The sequence below is a fragment of the Amphiura filiformis genome, chromosome 10 (assembly GCF_039555335.1).
Source record: "Amphiura filiformis chromosome 10, Afil_fr2py, whole genome shotgun sequence".
Taxonomy (NCBI): Eukaryota; Metazoa; Echinodermata; class Ophiuroidea; order Amphilepidida; family Amphiuridae; genus Amphiura; species Amphiura filiformis.
In genome coordinates, this window is record NC_092637.1 from 55,775,427 (window position 1) to 55,791,598 (window position 16,172).

Here is a 16,172-nt window from a genome sequence, read left to right on the forward strand (position 1 = left end):
ACTATAGTTTGATTTAATAGACTCATCTGATCTGAATGGACCGTGATTATGATTTTGACCGGGGGGTACTTCAAAATGAGATGACTAGGTGTTGCAGTATTAAGGGACTGTGCAATAATTATGAGCCCCCTCCCCCCGATAAAATTTCTGAATGGCCTGCCAAAAAATGCTTGACCCCCCTTCTCGGACTCGGCCTGCCAAAAATTGCTTGCCCCCTCTGCTCGGCCCGCCAAAAAATCTTTGCCCCCGCCTTTGCATATGCCACATGTTTTGGATCAATTGGCAAACCTTATTATGGTCTAGATATACGTTGCGAGTGCAGAGAGCAGGAAAATTAGCATATTAAAGCATTTCCATACTGTTTTCCTAAGCCTTTTTAGAGTATTTTATTTAAAAGGGGCCCCATGAATGTGTTCCAAAAAGCTAAAAGCTGATTTAGCTAGCTTCTTGGGATTTTTTATACTGAAATTTCACTGGCATTGTATAAACACATCCTGTCGCAGACCATTGATCAGCGCAGTATATATGGTGCATAGTATACCCGGGATGGTATAGGGCTGAGTATGTTTAAAAATAAAAATACATAGGCTTATAAAATTAAATGAAAATCATAAAATAATAAATGAAGGCATAAATAAGTTTAATGACTTAATTAATAATTAATTAACTTTTAATATTATTTTTAAAAGAAATTTTAAAACTAGTCAAAACAAAACAAACCCCCAAAACATGTTTTTGTTCCATTTGTTCAGTGTAATTTTAGTTATAAATGTGCTTGCACTCTGAAAATGAAGAAGCCTTTTGGTTTCAAGAACAGAAATTTGCAAAAATATAATGCCACATAAATTTACACTTTATAATATTATTTATAAATAGAAAAGACCCACACCAGTGAACATGGTGAGGTGTAAACCGAGACACACTATTACATAACCCCATAGACCATGTCTGATCTATGATAACCTTGACCAGTTGGTCCACTATATGCATAGCAAGTACTGTTGGAGTTTTGTGTCTTCTACATTGTACAGAAGCTATGCTTTTATATATACCACAGCACATTCACTCTTATGATTTTCAACTGGCTATCATTTTAGCTTTGTGTAGGCTCATGAGCTAATGAGCTTGCGACATTTTTATTTTCACTGGTTTACTGATTTTAGACCTTATTATTTTTTCTTAATTCCCATTCTTTGTTGCTAATAGATTTACATGTAAAAAAGCAAAATGCATGGAACTAACAAAAAAAAAAAAAAAAAAGAAACTTGAAATTCAACACCATGATCAAATATTTTTATATCAAAAGTTGAGAACAAAATCCACCATTCATCATTTATTGGAGATCGGACAATTTGAAACCAGACGATTCTTACTAGCTGTAAAATTTTATGGTAATGAACTTGCCTTTTTATTGAAGTTTTTTTAGTTGCTCTGAGCTGAAACGAATATACCTCTCCAGCTTGTTGTTTGGAGTTATTTGCTACTGCGTTCATCTATTAATTAGATTTGCCACTAGTTTTTATACTTAAATTTTCAGTGCTGTTTAATTTAATATTTTGTTATCAGTGCATATCATTGTAGTACACTTCAATGTACTATTTTACAATGTAATGTTATATGTATACGTGAAATTCACATTCAAATATTTCTCAAGTTTATTGTGATTATTTTTGTTCTTTCTAACATATTGTTCTTCTGTATATTCACAGATCTCCAGAATTTAATCTTTCATGTAGGCCTATTCACTGATTTTTTTCTTATATTTTTTCCCAAGCTCAACCAAAGAAATGAGGAAAACATAGTCATGCTAGTGCAAACAAAAATAACAAATACAACATTCTCAGTGGCGTACTTAGACTGCCTTCTTTGTTTCTTTCCTTTTCTCTTCCTGTTTTTGCCACCCCCATTTTTTGCCATATGGTATGCCCTCCCCCACAGTCGAGAATCAAAAACTAATTGTATAAGACTTCATCGATCTTTTGGGTTGTTCCCTCAAAACAAAGTGTAGGGCCTATGTCAAGAGACATACATGTAGCCATGAAATGCTTACATTTTTTACAAACATTAAAATTGAGTGTTTTTACTGCTCCCCCCCCCCGGGGGTCACTCCCATTGTAGTCTGTACACCATCCGCGATAATGAAAACGCGTAAAAAGGGTCGTTTTTCGTGGAAAGGCACGATACGCGCGTATCGTGTTTAGGGTGTCAAAAACATGAAAAAAAAAAAAAAAGGGTAGCAAAATTGCAATTGCTAAATACGCTGGAAATGAAATTTAGGGTATGAAATTTGTTTAGGGTATCGTTTTAGCCAAGGGTTAAATCCTTGTTTAGGGAGCTTTTCAAAAGTCGATTATCGCGGATGGTGTACAGGCCACAATGGCAGTGACCCCCAGGTCCCCCCAAAAAAAATAGTTAATTTAATAGGATGTCATCAATGTTTTTGATTGTTTCCTATTTATTTCAAAAAATAAAGTCTCACCAAAAATGTGTGACGGAGATGTACAGCCACCTTTACCCCCATTTTGCAACTCCATCTCACCCAATGACCATCATTTTTGTTTTACTGAACTTCCTCTCACCCAATCATGACCCCCTTTTTGTTTTCCTGTCACCAAAAGACCCCCCTTTTTAAAAATAATTTTTGACAACTTTATGATAATCTCTCACTGAATGACCCAGTTTCTTCATGATTTCTTCAAATTTTTCAAAGAATTAAAAAACTTTGATGACTTTTTGAAAATTTTGTATCAACTTTTATATTTTGACCTTTTTGGTAAGATTTCCCCAGTCTCATGGAACTTTTAAAGCAAGATTTTTTTTCTTCTGCTTGGTGCAGCGATTTTTTTCCTTTATAGCTGGTGCAGCAAGATTGTTTGTTTCTAAAAACTCCCCTAGCCCCACCCCACCCCATATCTAATTGTTCGTCGCTTAGGCCAGAAAAAAACATGTTTGATTGTCCATATCTTTCCTTAAACATATTTACCTAATGAACTGTAACTGTAAGTTCAAGTTGGGATATTTCTCAACTGTATACCATGTATACCACTTCACTCATCTCGTCTCATGTTTTAAAACACTTTAGAAGTGTGAAGAAACTTTTTAGGATGTCACAAAATTTGGGAAAAAAAAAAATTTCTGGAATTTCGAAATAAGGGTCTGTATTCTTTTATGTAGTAAAACTTTAAAAAAAAGAAAAAAAGATGTTTTTTCCAGATTTTTCAAATAAGGGTTGGTAGGATGAGGACAATCAAACAACTTTTTTTGCCTTCTATGCTTATCTGCTTATATACTAGGATCCACAACATGCTTATATATATCAGGGGCACAGTTCTTTAACCCCAATACATTTGTACATTCATTGAATGACCTTTGAAATTTGAGTATTAAAACTCATACTCTACAACTTGAGGTCAAATTTTCCACTATTAGACTATGATTGTTTAATTGAGGTTATTGAATTATGCCATTGGGATGAGGCCACTGTGGTCCATAGTGATACTACTATTTATTCTAGACCAATTTACCAAGGACATAATTGGCATCATGACTTCAAAACATTACAGTGCACATGTCAAATTTAATTATGATGGCATGGTAGTATGTTCAAGCACACATAGTGTTTGTGCACAGTTTGTGTAATGTGCAACAGTATGTCTATGTTCTGAATGATATTGTGATAAAATGTTTTACACGATTAACTATTTTCACACAATATACTTAATAAAGTAAACCCGGTAAAAATGAAGTACCTTTTAAAAAAAGTTTACCTATAATTATATATTAACTAAACAAAAAATAAAATGTGGGAAATGAAATTACTTCACTTGTCTTTACATCAAATATTTTACACCATCACAAAATAGGTTTGAGTTGTCCCTGCCCAGGGGCTTTAGTTCCAAAAACTATCAAACATGACTGGATTGATGTTGATCTGTGTTTTTAGATTTAGATTAATTAATAATTAATAATATGCATATTGCAAATACTTAAATTTAGATTTGCTTGTACATGTATGTATTTGCATGTTATCACTCTATATAGATGAAACTGCTGTTCATTTATTTAATAATAAGAAATTTCTCAGCGTTTAAGATGTCAGTGTTTGATATACTTTGCCACGACTTTTTAGGTAAAAAGGTAAACAAAGACATACTGTAATTCTATTTATTCTCCTCTCGTTATAGACTATGCCATAGTCGAATTTTGATTAAAAAAATATGTTATTATTTAATCATGATGAACGCATTCCGTTGAACTCAAAATTATACTGATGTTTACTAGAATTAAAGTGTTCAATAGAAAAATGGTCATAAACATGATAAAGAGTTTATATAATTAGATAATTAGTGACAAAAAAGTTATATTGAATGCAACATATCTTGCATAATTATAATTGCTCACTTAATATTGAACAATTCTGATTTTGGAATCTACCAGTTTATTGATCGCGAAAGCCCGAGTCCACTTGGGAAGCTAACAAACAGAGGGAGTACGGTGACTGAAAATATCAGATCTGAAAATCTTATCAATTGCACACAAATTAATACAAATCAGCGTTTTATGCTTAAATGTAATAGCCAGAGTATGCAAAATGGGCAAGTGGACTACGGAGAAGTCTAGGAAGCTAACAAACAGAGGGAGTATGGTGACTGAAAATATCAGATGTGAAAATCTATCAATTGCACACAAATTAATACAAATCGGCGTTTTAATAGCCAGAGTATGCAAAATGGGCAAGTGGACTACGGAGAAGTCGGCTCTCGTCATAACTTTAAAAACAAAAATAATGTCCATTTTTAGACTTTCATTGAAATTTAAACCGACAAGAATGAATTGTTTACAGAACCTCAAATTCGACGAGAATCACAGATATATAAATTCTCAATATTATAAATGATTCTCGTAACTTTAACTTCTACACTGTCCAACTTCATTTCTTGGAGCCTCCTTTTAATACTGTCCAGGTGTATTCATCACATTTTTATATTGTCCTCTAGTACATAAATATAAAAATATTATCCTTATCATATTATTTGCAGCCTTTATTATAACCAATGATAACAAATGAATGTTACATAGTGTATATTTGGTTCATATTGTATTTATAGTACAAAAACGACCAAACTTCACATCAAGATCCCAGGCCATGTTCACACATTTACTCAAGGGCACAACCTGTGTGCTACTACCATGACCTCATCAGGACATTATACTGTCCATGATTGACCTATTAAAAAATCCATGTTTATGTAAGTGGGGAGTAAATTGACAAGTGATATGTGAACCTGCTGGGCTGGATCATGGCTGGATCCTGAGACCTGAATTATATATTATGTTGCTGTTGTCCAACTGAAACTTTCTAATGGGGTAGTGTTTGTGTCCCCTCCCTCAGAAGTTAGCAAATTTGTAAGTTCAAAATATTAGTGAAGCCCCAAAGCCCATTTGTTGGACCATTATCACTATTGTTTGCAAAAAAAAAAAAAAATGTACAAGTGTCCAAAAAGGAAAGATGACTGCTTTTTATCCATACATACAGGGGTTTTCCCTCCTTGAGAAGTTATTTCGCATGTTTGTACAAAATTAAAGTTGGAAAAAAGGCTGAAAATCTTTGAAAATGAAGCCCCAAAAGGCAGCTGTGACTCTCAGACATGCATAAGGTAAAAGTGCCATAGCTTTGTAATTATTCACGCAAGACATCAAGGAACCTAACTTTTAAATACAGATTTGGTGAATTTATGTGAAATGTTTGGCAATTTTTTTTTGGTACATATCATAACAAAAAAAATCCCAAGTTATGTTATGTTATGTTTTTTCTTTATCTTGAGGAGACTCAATTCCAGAAAGGTTTTTTTAAATCTTTTGAGATTCACCATATCAAGCTTCCATTTTATATAGCCTCAATGTAGCTATGCTCCTGATGCGCATAACATCTAGGGAATATTTCCTCATTTTTCAAAATATCTTTCTAACTAAAACTATGCAGTACACCTGATGCATCTTTTTTTGCTGAAGTGATGGCAAAATTAATTTTCACTTAGTGCTGTCAACGTGTTTTTTTTCAATCGTGAAAAATGTGGCAAATTTACAAAAATTGAATAAGATTTCACTAAGGAACCGTTCACAAACACTTGTTAGGGGAGGGCCTGATGCAAAAAGGCGGGGGGCCCTGAAAATTTTTGACCCTCCTAAGGGGGGGTCTGAAAAAATGACCACAAATTTTCCTGGAAAATTAAGTTTATATGCTTTTCTATGGGGTTGACCCATAATTTTCATGTCAAAAAGGGGACCGGGGCCCTGACATTTTTTTGCATCAGGCCCCCCCTTACAAGTGTTTGTGAATGGTCCCTAATATTATATCCCTTCTTTTTGAAAATGAAACTGTTTCTTTAAGTTTAACATTATTGTCATCAAAAATTGAGGTAAAAACATGTGTTTTGGTAATTTTCTCAAATTTGAAATCCTTGATACAAATCTGATCTCACAGTGTAATTCTTCGGTATAGATTTATACTTTCTAAAAATAGATGCATTTTAAAATTTCTATACTTATAAACTTTTAAAGCCTAAGTTGCTGAGGAGGGTTTAGCTTTAAGTTTTGTCAAAATTCAAATTTTTACACAATTGTAATGTACATTAAAATGGACTAATAATATCCTTCAAAAATAATACTGTATTTGTGACAAAATCCGATATCTTTAATAAAACATGCATTGCATGTGTCTCATCGTTTTATTCACACGATCAAAAAATCAGTCGAACGTATATTATGTGATGTTGATAACACCGTACGTATAATGGTATACGGGATGGTCATAACACATCAAAGGAAGGAAGTAAATTGCAAATTACTTTGGTTTACCTAGCTCAGTTGTTTGGCTCAAAATTAAAAGCGGTCATATCTTACAGTAAAACTTACAATTTGTGAAAAGAAATACTGATCTTATTCTTAGTTTTATGGAGTGTTTGGAACATGTATACCTGAAATAGCATTAATATAACAATAGTAAGCACTGGTAAAAGCAGTCTTGACTATTAAAAAAAAGCATGGAAGGACCTTTGAACCATTTTTTGTTTTGACAATTTTTGTTTTCATTGATTAAATTTATGTCAGTCATTCATTAAATCATTACGCTACAATTTTTACTCCAAGGCGTCTTTGATTTGTTGAAATTGTGTTTTATTATGATAAAGTGAATTCGCCGGCACTCTTTACTGTACACAAAAAATTGGTAACCTTAAAACTCTTCATTACTAAAAAAAATAGTTCATAGAATTTTGTGATTTTCACATTTATATTCTGGTTATTATTTATTTTAAAATGGTAACATATTTAAAGGTTATCGGACTACTTTTTGACAAAAATTCTTTAAACTATATGCAAAATTGATCAAGTTGGGTTCATCTTCCTTCCTCTTGCAACTTGTTTTATGCACATTATGGCACATCAGGATAATAATGGCATACATGTATGCGTGTTACCTGTAACAAGACATTCCATTGTACATGTTGTATGCACCTACATGGTTATGATTTTACCCACAAACTCCATTGCATACCGAATCATGCTGTATTTATATAAAAATATCTCTCAAGCCTAAAATGTTACTGAAGTAGGCCTACAAGCTTCCTCTTGATACCAAATTATTAATGAGGTCATAAAGCATGCGAAATTGTTTCATTGGTGAAACATTCAAACAAATTATGGTAGGTAGGTTGAGGTTTTTCTGTTAACTGTATCATGATGATAATTTGTGTTAAGTGCCCCCCCCCCCCGGTACTGAAACTCTGGGGGGAAAGAAGGGAAAGGAAATGATAGAAAAGGAAGAGAGACCCAAGGAAAGAAAGGGTCAAGAGGGAAGGAAAGGCAAGAGAAAGGAAACAACAAATAAAAATGAAAAGAAGGGAGTTGAATAAAAAACAAAAGGGAAGAAAGTACCTTTCATATTGTGGGGAAGCAATCAGAGAAGCAATTTTGTAAGCAAGGAAAGGGGAGGATTGAAAGGGGAAGGAAATGAAGAAGGAAAGGAAACTTTGGGAAGGGGAAGTAATTTGAGGGGGGAAGTATTAAAGGGAGGAATTGAGAAAGTGGAAGGAGTTAAAGAATATGAAGAAGGCATGGGAAATTTATGGAAGGGAAGGGGGAGTAATATGGGGAGTAATTTCTGGGAGTAATTTCAATGAATGTACTTGAACTCAGGAAGGAATGAGAGAAAGGGGAAATAGTATGATGAAATTCTGTCAAGTTAAAGGTGAACCTCATTGAAAATAAAGTTATATATCAATGGAAAGCTTATGATGTCAGGAATCAGAAAAGAATATTTTTTATTTGCATAGCGTACCAGGCTAGACATAATCTCCATGCAAAGATTGGATATTGGCACCCCCCCCTAAATTACAAAACGAAATCGTTCAAATTGGGCGCTTTCGTTGATGACGTCAGCCCAGGGACACACAGTTACTTCCGGGTTTGATTGTAAACACAATGTCCGTGTATTACTGTGGCATGCATCGGGCCAATGCACGAATTCAGTCATTGTCAACTTACTTTACATGAAAAATATCTTCAATAAAATAAGAATAACATGAAGGAAATATCATGATCAAATTAAGAATGAAGTTCCTGAATAAAGTGTGTGGATTTAAAAATGGGAAGTGCTGGCCGGGGTGATTTAGGAGAGGCCAAGCCATCCACGATATGATAGGGAATATTACAGTAAAGCACGAAGAGCGAAGATTCGCCGAAGAACCGGAATGAAAACAGATTACAAAAAAATAACTGCTAGTGCTACCAGTACAGATCGTCACACCAAGTTGAGATGAACTTATCACAATGAGAAAATGAAGGAATAGAATAAGGTACATGTACAGGATTTTTAATTATTTCTTAGCTTTACAACCAGTCATGGCCGGTCATGTATGATAGGCGAACTCGTATAGATACATACGGGATGAGCTCAGTGACTGACTGAGTCTCACTACGCCGAGTGTTCAGTATCCGCGACTGTACTGAACTTGCAGACAAAATGACCGATTTGATATTCACATTCTGATATTTCCAACTTATTGCTACTTCATCAGCAAAATTTATTACTGTAAATGTTCCAAATATAAGGGAACGATTGATAAAATCTGCTGAAACACCCCATGAAACACGGAGGACGAAGCCCCGAAGCGAGTCGCTGTGTTTGTGCATATCCGTCCCTGCAATTCAGCAGCAATTTACGCATCGTGTTCGGTAATCCATAAAACATGAATGTTTCACTTTTTCAGTACCGTACACTGATTGTACTATCATTAAAGAATCATGACACAAGTGACAATATTTTAATTTTATTCAGATTTCAGAATTCCATCAAATAACGGCATACTAAGCCTAAATTGTATTTATTTTATAATAAAGTATCTGCCCGAGTATCTGTTTCTTTCAATCGCGATTGTGTGGAAAGAATGTATTACCGCAATACGCTACATATGAAAACCTTTTGTGGGCTGGATTTGATGAAATCGGCGGTTTTTTATTAATTTTTTAATTACTGCAAGACGATATTTTTTTAAATCAGACATTTTAAAATTAATCAAGAATATATAGGGAATGTCACAAACAACTATTTAATTTGTTATTCGATCATGTTTATTCAGTCCATGACATGAACGGTAGCAGCATTTGCGCATGGGATTGATCCCAGCGCGAAATTCAAACTCAATTACCCAGTTATATTTAGCCAGTTATGACTGATTTTGTCAAAAATGTACGGAAAATTTATGTGTTGACAATAATTCTATTATTTCTAATATATATAGAAGGAACCATCAATTTGAAGATTCCTCTAATTTCAAGCTTTATTGTGAAAATCAGACTTGCCGGGCAGCTTGCAAAGTCTTGTTTACATGTTTCCGAGTAGGATCACGTGACTGCGAACCCTGAGCTTACGTCACGAGCATTCCCAAGGTCATAGACGATTGATTTGGGTGCTTTTTGGGCGCCTTAAAAAAGACCAAAAATTCAATCATTTTTTAATTTTTCAGCTTTATTAGCAATCAAAAAATCGGAAAAATAATTTTTAATATCCTGACATCATAAGCTTTCCATTGATATATAACTTTATTTTCAATGAGGTTCACCTTTAACAACATTACACATTGGCTGATTGAACAAAATATTTCAATGTTGCAAATGGCAGAATGTATAACAGAAGGTGAAGCGTAAAAAGTTGTTTCGTCTTGTATGCATTTTTGATTCACTTTCAGATAATTCTAAAATCAAAGTTAGTTTAATAGGCCTTTTCGTTTTTTACATGGCAAAATGTTCACAAATGTCCTCATGGTATAAATATGCCTAAAACCCATGAGCTTTAACACAAATTACCATACAGGTGTGCTCCCCGAAAAGACCTCTGGTTTTGGACAGTGCAGCTTCCAAAGACCCCTCGCATTTTTCCAAAATAGAGCACTGAAATATACCCTTGATTTTGATAATTTTAGCTCTAAAAGACCCTTAAATTGCTCATTCCTCCCATTTCTGTTTTTTTTTTCAATGCAATTTTCAACCAGAAACCAAGAAAGACCCTTCATTTTTACCACTCGTAGGCTCTCCGAAAGAAAGAGCCCCTTTTCTGGTACCCCATTAGCTTCCAAAGACCACCTCAAAATGCCGGGGGAACACACGCACCAAATATTGATGATGTGCCCCCAGGGCGAGTCGCCCACCCTGCCCACCCCTAGCTACGCCATTGCCTACCTCTTGCCCACCAATCAATATTTGGTTTTTCTAGGGTTCATGACCAAATCAACAGACCTGTTGCAACATTGAAGGGGCACATTTGAAATCCCATGTCAAAGTGTTACAACAATTTTGTCTGGGATTGTAGGTAAAATTACACCAAACAATTTTTGGGCCTAAGTATACTATAGTATAGTGGCATCAACATCCCACCCTCTATCTGGTAGATTAATTTTTTGAAATAGAGTATGAACACTTTTAGCATGTTTAGGTTGTAATCGTACCAAATTGATAATATTATGTAGCAGTTATTTTATCATATACAAAACATGAAATATTGGAATTTGACGCAAATAATTCACCTTGTAGGATACCCCTGGTGATTCCTAAAGAGAGAGAGAGAGAAGGGGAGGGGAGAGCTCAGTGAAGATGGAAGGAAAGAAAAATGGGGAAGGGTAAGAAAAGGTGATAAGGAAGAGAGGATGAGAGATGAGGTGTATGAGAGGGCGAGAGAGAGAGATCGAGGGAGGAAGTTGGGGTGAAAACTATAATTTTGAACCAGATAAACAATAGTTGTTACTATTTGGAATTACTTGGTACTCTTGGTCGGTAAACATGAGTAAGTTTGATCTTTCCCTAGAGAAGTCCTTTTCAGAGGGCCAAGCTTTCTACAGTATATCTAGCGAGTGCCATCTCCAGATGGCCACGCGTTTTGAACTCGCCACCAAAAAATGGTGGTTTTGTTACGCTTTTCCAAATCGAGACTCGTTCAAATTGTTATATCTCTGCTTAAACAAAAGGTATTGAAGTGTGTTTGGTGTCATGTTGTAGCTAAATGTGTGCCCTAACAGAATTGTTTATCAGCTAAGATAGTGGAGTTAGAGTTGTTTGAGTTCAGAATGACCGAGGTGGGGGATGTGGCGGTGGCGGATGAGGCGGTGGCGGATGAGGCGGTGGCGGATGAGGCGGTGGCGGTATTTGTAAAGTCTATGGGAAATAAAGATTTTGTGTGTGCACGTTGAATCAACTGATCATATCTTTGCATCCATATGGGCTGCAGACATGGTTAAGAGCTCTTTTGAAAGATTATTTATTCTGCTAATTGTTTTTAATCATTTTGAACTCTTTATGATTGGTTTAGTCTATGAAATGCAAACTTTTATGTGCAAAACTACCTGTTTTCATATTAAACACTGTAGTAAGCAATGCGGATATCTTCAAAATCTAAAAGTTGCCCTAAATTTTTAATTACTTATCCTATCATAGTCAAAGTTTACATTTTCTGAGAGGAAATTTGACGAGGAATCTAAATATGGACTTCCTTTTGTTGTATGGGTTAGGGGTAAAATGTTTCAGTTCAAAATATGTTGAATTGTAAACAAATTTGAACATATTTTGGGACACCCTGTATTCCGAGATTACCAAACAGCTGTGATTTTTTTTTTTTCCAAAGTCAGTTGGCACCCCCTAACATCTAACCAAATCAATGTTGTTTACTTTCAGTTTATAACTGCAAGTTAGTAATAAGCAATGCATTAAGTGACCCATTTTTTATTTGGATTTTTTTATTCCACCCTGTATAACTTCAAGGTCACCCTGTACAATGAGTTGAAATGTGTATATTTAAATTGCTTTTGCCTTCAGCTTTCCAAAAATGTATACTTTTGCTAGTTTAGGGTTGATAGTTGTGGAGATATTCTAATTTGAAACTTGATTGGTGTAAAAATTCATAATATTTGTGATGTAACGCTAAGGGTGGCGAGTTCAAAACACATGGCCAGATATGAACAATGAACAATTATAGTTGTTCATATAAATTATCTAGACCCTGTTTCAGCTCAATCCAAAACCTCATTTTTGCCCATTTTATATAAGTATTGAAATTGGTTGCGAAGCTTGACAATTTTCTATTTCATCCCAGTATACATACATATGTATATAAAAGTAATTCTGGGAAAGGGTCAACCCGGACAACTTTAAATATTGCCCCCGTGCAAATTGTGGCTGGTACACCTAGCATCTAACTTCGTCAAAGATCAGAGCTGTTATTCTATCCTAATTTTTGTAAATCATACAGTGTCAAATCAGCTGCTATTCTGATGCATAAAACTTGTCAATCTGCAGTGGCGTACCGTGGCCGCCCCAACCCCGGGGGGCTGAAGAAAAAACAATTTTGCCGCCCCTTCCTTAACAGCCCGAAAAGGTTGACCCATTTTTTTCTCGGTCTTTTGAAAAAGTAAAGAGCAAAAAAAAAAAAAAAAAGGAACTTAGTCGCTAGCGCCCTAAAAGCAACCATTTCTTCTCAATTTTTTTTGCTTTTTCAATTTTTTGCGCCCTTTTTTCTTTGTTAATTCGTTTTGCCACCCCCTTCATTTTTGCCGCCCCTTCTTCTTCCGCCGCCCCTTCGTTTTTGCCGCCCCCTACATTGACCCCGGGGGGCTGGCGCCCCCAAAAATACGCGCCTGATCTGTCCCGCCGGGGCTTTTGCGGCCCTGGAGCCCCACCAGGGTCCCTCTAAGGTGGGGCTATAATTGAGCTGGTGCTCTCAACATTATGAATACCAGCAATTTCTCTGTACACACCCTTAGAAAATAGTCTAGCGATGGTAGGCCTACTGACATCGAGGACAGAGCCCGAGCTTGATTTTTACTGTGCTCAGTTTTTACCGTAAATGCTATGCTCCTGCAACTGTTGGTGGTTCATGAGTAGAAGGCCTACAAGTAATTGTTTTCACAGGCTGTGAAAATATAAAAATCTGATACCTAATTTTCTGTCAGTTCTTGCTTTTAAATATGTACTTATAAAAACAAAAACAAATGAATTACTCAAGCAAGATATGACGTAATTGTTAAAACAAGAAAGGTGTTTTGCCTTCCATTGTGTTGATGTCATACTGCACTATTACAATTCCCAAAAGTGCTGTTATGACACACCCCTTACATAGGTTTGATCATGCTGGTGTTCTAAATATAAACAATTTCAAACGAATCAGCTGGAATTTGAGCATTTTCCCAATTTTCCAGCCGGATTTGATTGGAAGACGAATGTCTTCCATAGGGTCCAGCTGGAATTTGAGCATTTTTCCCATTTTCCAGCTGGATTTGAAAGGAAGGCGAATGTCTTCCATAGGGTCAAACTGGAAGTTGAGCATTTTTCCCATTTTCCAGCCGGATTTGAAAGTAAGGCAAATGTCTTCCATAGGGTCCATCTGGAATGGGAGCATTTTTTCCCATTCCAGCCGGAATTCACATAAATGCCAATGTCTTCCATAGGGTCATTGGTACTAGAAATTAGGAGCTGCTGGAATTAGAGCTATTTTGTCCATCTTCCAGCCGGAATTTATAAAAACGTCAATATCTTCCATAGGGTCTTTATGACTTCTCATGTATTTATTGATTTGTTATCTGCTTTATGCATAATTTAGACCTGCCGGAATTGTACCAAATGTCCGTACCTCCTGCCGGAATCTATGCTTAAAATGCCAGCTGGAATTTGAGCTCCTCCCATATTCCAACCGGAATTGCACTTTTATCAAATGTCTTCCATAGGGGGGGTGCGGAATTCATCTGGAATAGCCCAATAAAATGTGTCTGTTCGATAAAATTGCTTTCAACACTCCATTTTGAAAACCAATATCTTATTTCATAATTGTTTTACAGATTTTAATGAATGTGATATTCGAAATGATAACTGTGACACAAATGCTGCTTGTACGAATACTATTTGAGCTTTCACATGTGTATGTAACTCTTTTAAACTGGAGATGGTGTATCATGCACAAGTAAATGTATGCTATACCTCTATAGTCTATACCATGTCGCCATTTTCTTGATTTCAAATAATCTTCACCGACTCGTAAGTTAAAGTGGTGATTCTTAAAAATAGTCCATTTCGACAAAAATATCTTATTTCATACATTTCTGTACAGAACCATAATCATGGGTAATTTCAATAACCTGACACCTAAGATAATAGAATGTTTATCCATTACGAAGAAATAATTTCCAAAATTCAATTACCGTCTTGTGCTTTCAAGTATGCGCTATATTGTAATAATGGCCATTTTTCAAAAAGGGGCTATTGTATTAGAAATCTGTGCAATGCGTTGGAAGCAGACTTTATTTCTGCTCATTTTGACACCTCATTTAATACGATAACCCAGAAAACCATAAAACAACGGTCAATTTAATGTAGTGATGTCCAGATTTGAAAGTTGCACTTACATACAAATTTTTACAATACAAAAACACTCGGATATCATTACACAGATTTCCTTCCATTACACTGAATACAAAATGATTTAAATGTACGCTGTGACATCAATATTTAGTCAATTGATACAAATGAGGTGTCAAAATGTTCAGAAATAAATTCTGCTTCCAACGCATTTTACAGATTTGTAATATAATTATCCGTTTTTGAATAATGGTCATTATTTTAGGGGGTTAGTTACTTTTTTGAGATATTTATTAGAATAATAATTGTCCATCACCAATATAAATAAATAAATAAATAAATTTCGGTGTTTTATATAGCGCCTTTTCCGGATCTAAGAGGGATCAAAGCGCTGTAATTTCGCTGCCATGGTGGATCATCACAATCAGATCGCATCAACTAGGCTGGTTGCAGCCGAACTTGGCGCAAACCTATCCGCACTTAGATTGTAACTTCCACCAATTATTTATGCAGCTCCCCAAATTCCATTGGGTGAAGGAATATAGGCTTATGTGATTCACAAAATAATAAACGCACAACTTGAAAGCTTAAACCAGTACCTTTTACAAATTTTATTCATACATTTGTGTACAGATATTGATGAGTGTGCTGTGGATACTGATAACTGTGACGTAAATGCTGCTTGCTCTAATACCGACGGATCCTACACATGTGAATGTAATGCCGGTTACACAGGAGATGGGGTAACATGTATAGGTTAGTATATTCTGTACTACTATACCATGTCGTCATTGATTTCATGATTCTTGATTTCAAATAACCGTCACCTACTCGTGAGTCAAAGAGCTAATTCTTAAAGAAGAGTAATAGTCAATTTCGACAAAAATACATTATTTCATACATTTCTGTACAGATATCGATGAGTGTGCTGTGGACACTGATAACTGTGACGCAAATGCTGCTTGCTCCAATACTGACGGATCCTTCACATGTGTATGTAATGCCGATTACATTGGAGATGGAGTAACATGCACAGGTTAGTCTATTTTATACAAAGCTCCATTCGTGGAAAAATGGCGTATTTGTATCAAAATTTTCTATTTAAATTTTCACCTCTAATTACCTTCTATAAAACCCATGTTCGATTTTTTATGTTGTGAATTTAACAAGTCTTTTGCGTGTGTTTTCTCAAAATTTACGGTCATGGACTTGGGTCATTGTTGCATTCATGTATTCCATTTTCTTTCGACCTTTTATAGAGAGTGCTTGTCAAAGGT

General features: G+C 35.3%; 1 protein-coding gene across 11 annotated transcripts in view; it reads left to right on the forward strand.

Moving 5' to 3' along the window:
- Positions 1-16,172, forward strand: part of LOC140163044 (uncharacterized) — a 101,755-nt gene that overhangs the window by 20,226 nt on the left and 65,357 nt on the right. For all 11 annotated transcript variants that reach the window (XM_072186388.1, XM_072186392.1, XM_072186393.1 and 8 more), the window contains 2 exons: positions 15,529-15,651; positions 15,809-15,931. In XM_072186388.1, the coding sequence (XP_072042489.1) occupies positions 15,529-15,651; positions 15,809-15,931 (246 nt within the window). The remainder of the gene's footprint in view (positions 1-15,528; positions 15,652-15,808; positions 15,932-16,172) is intronic.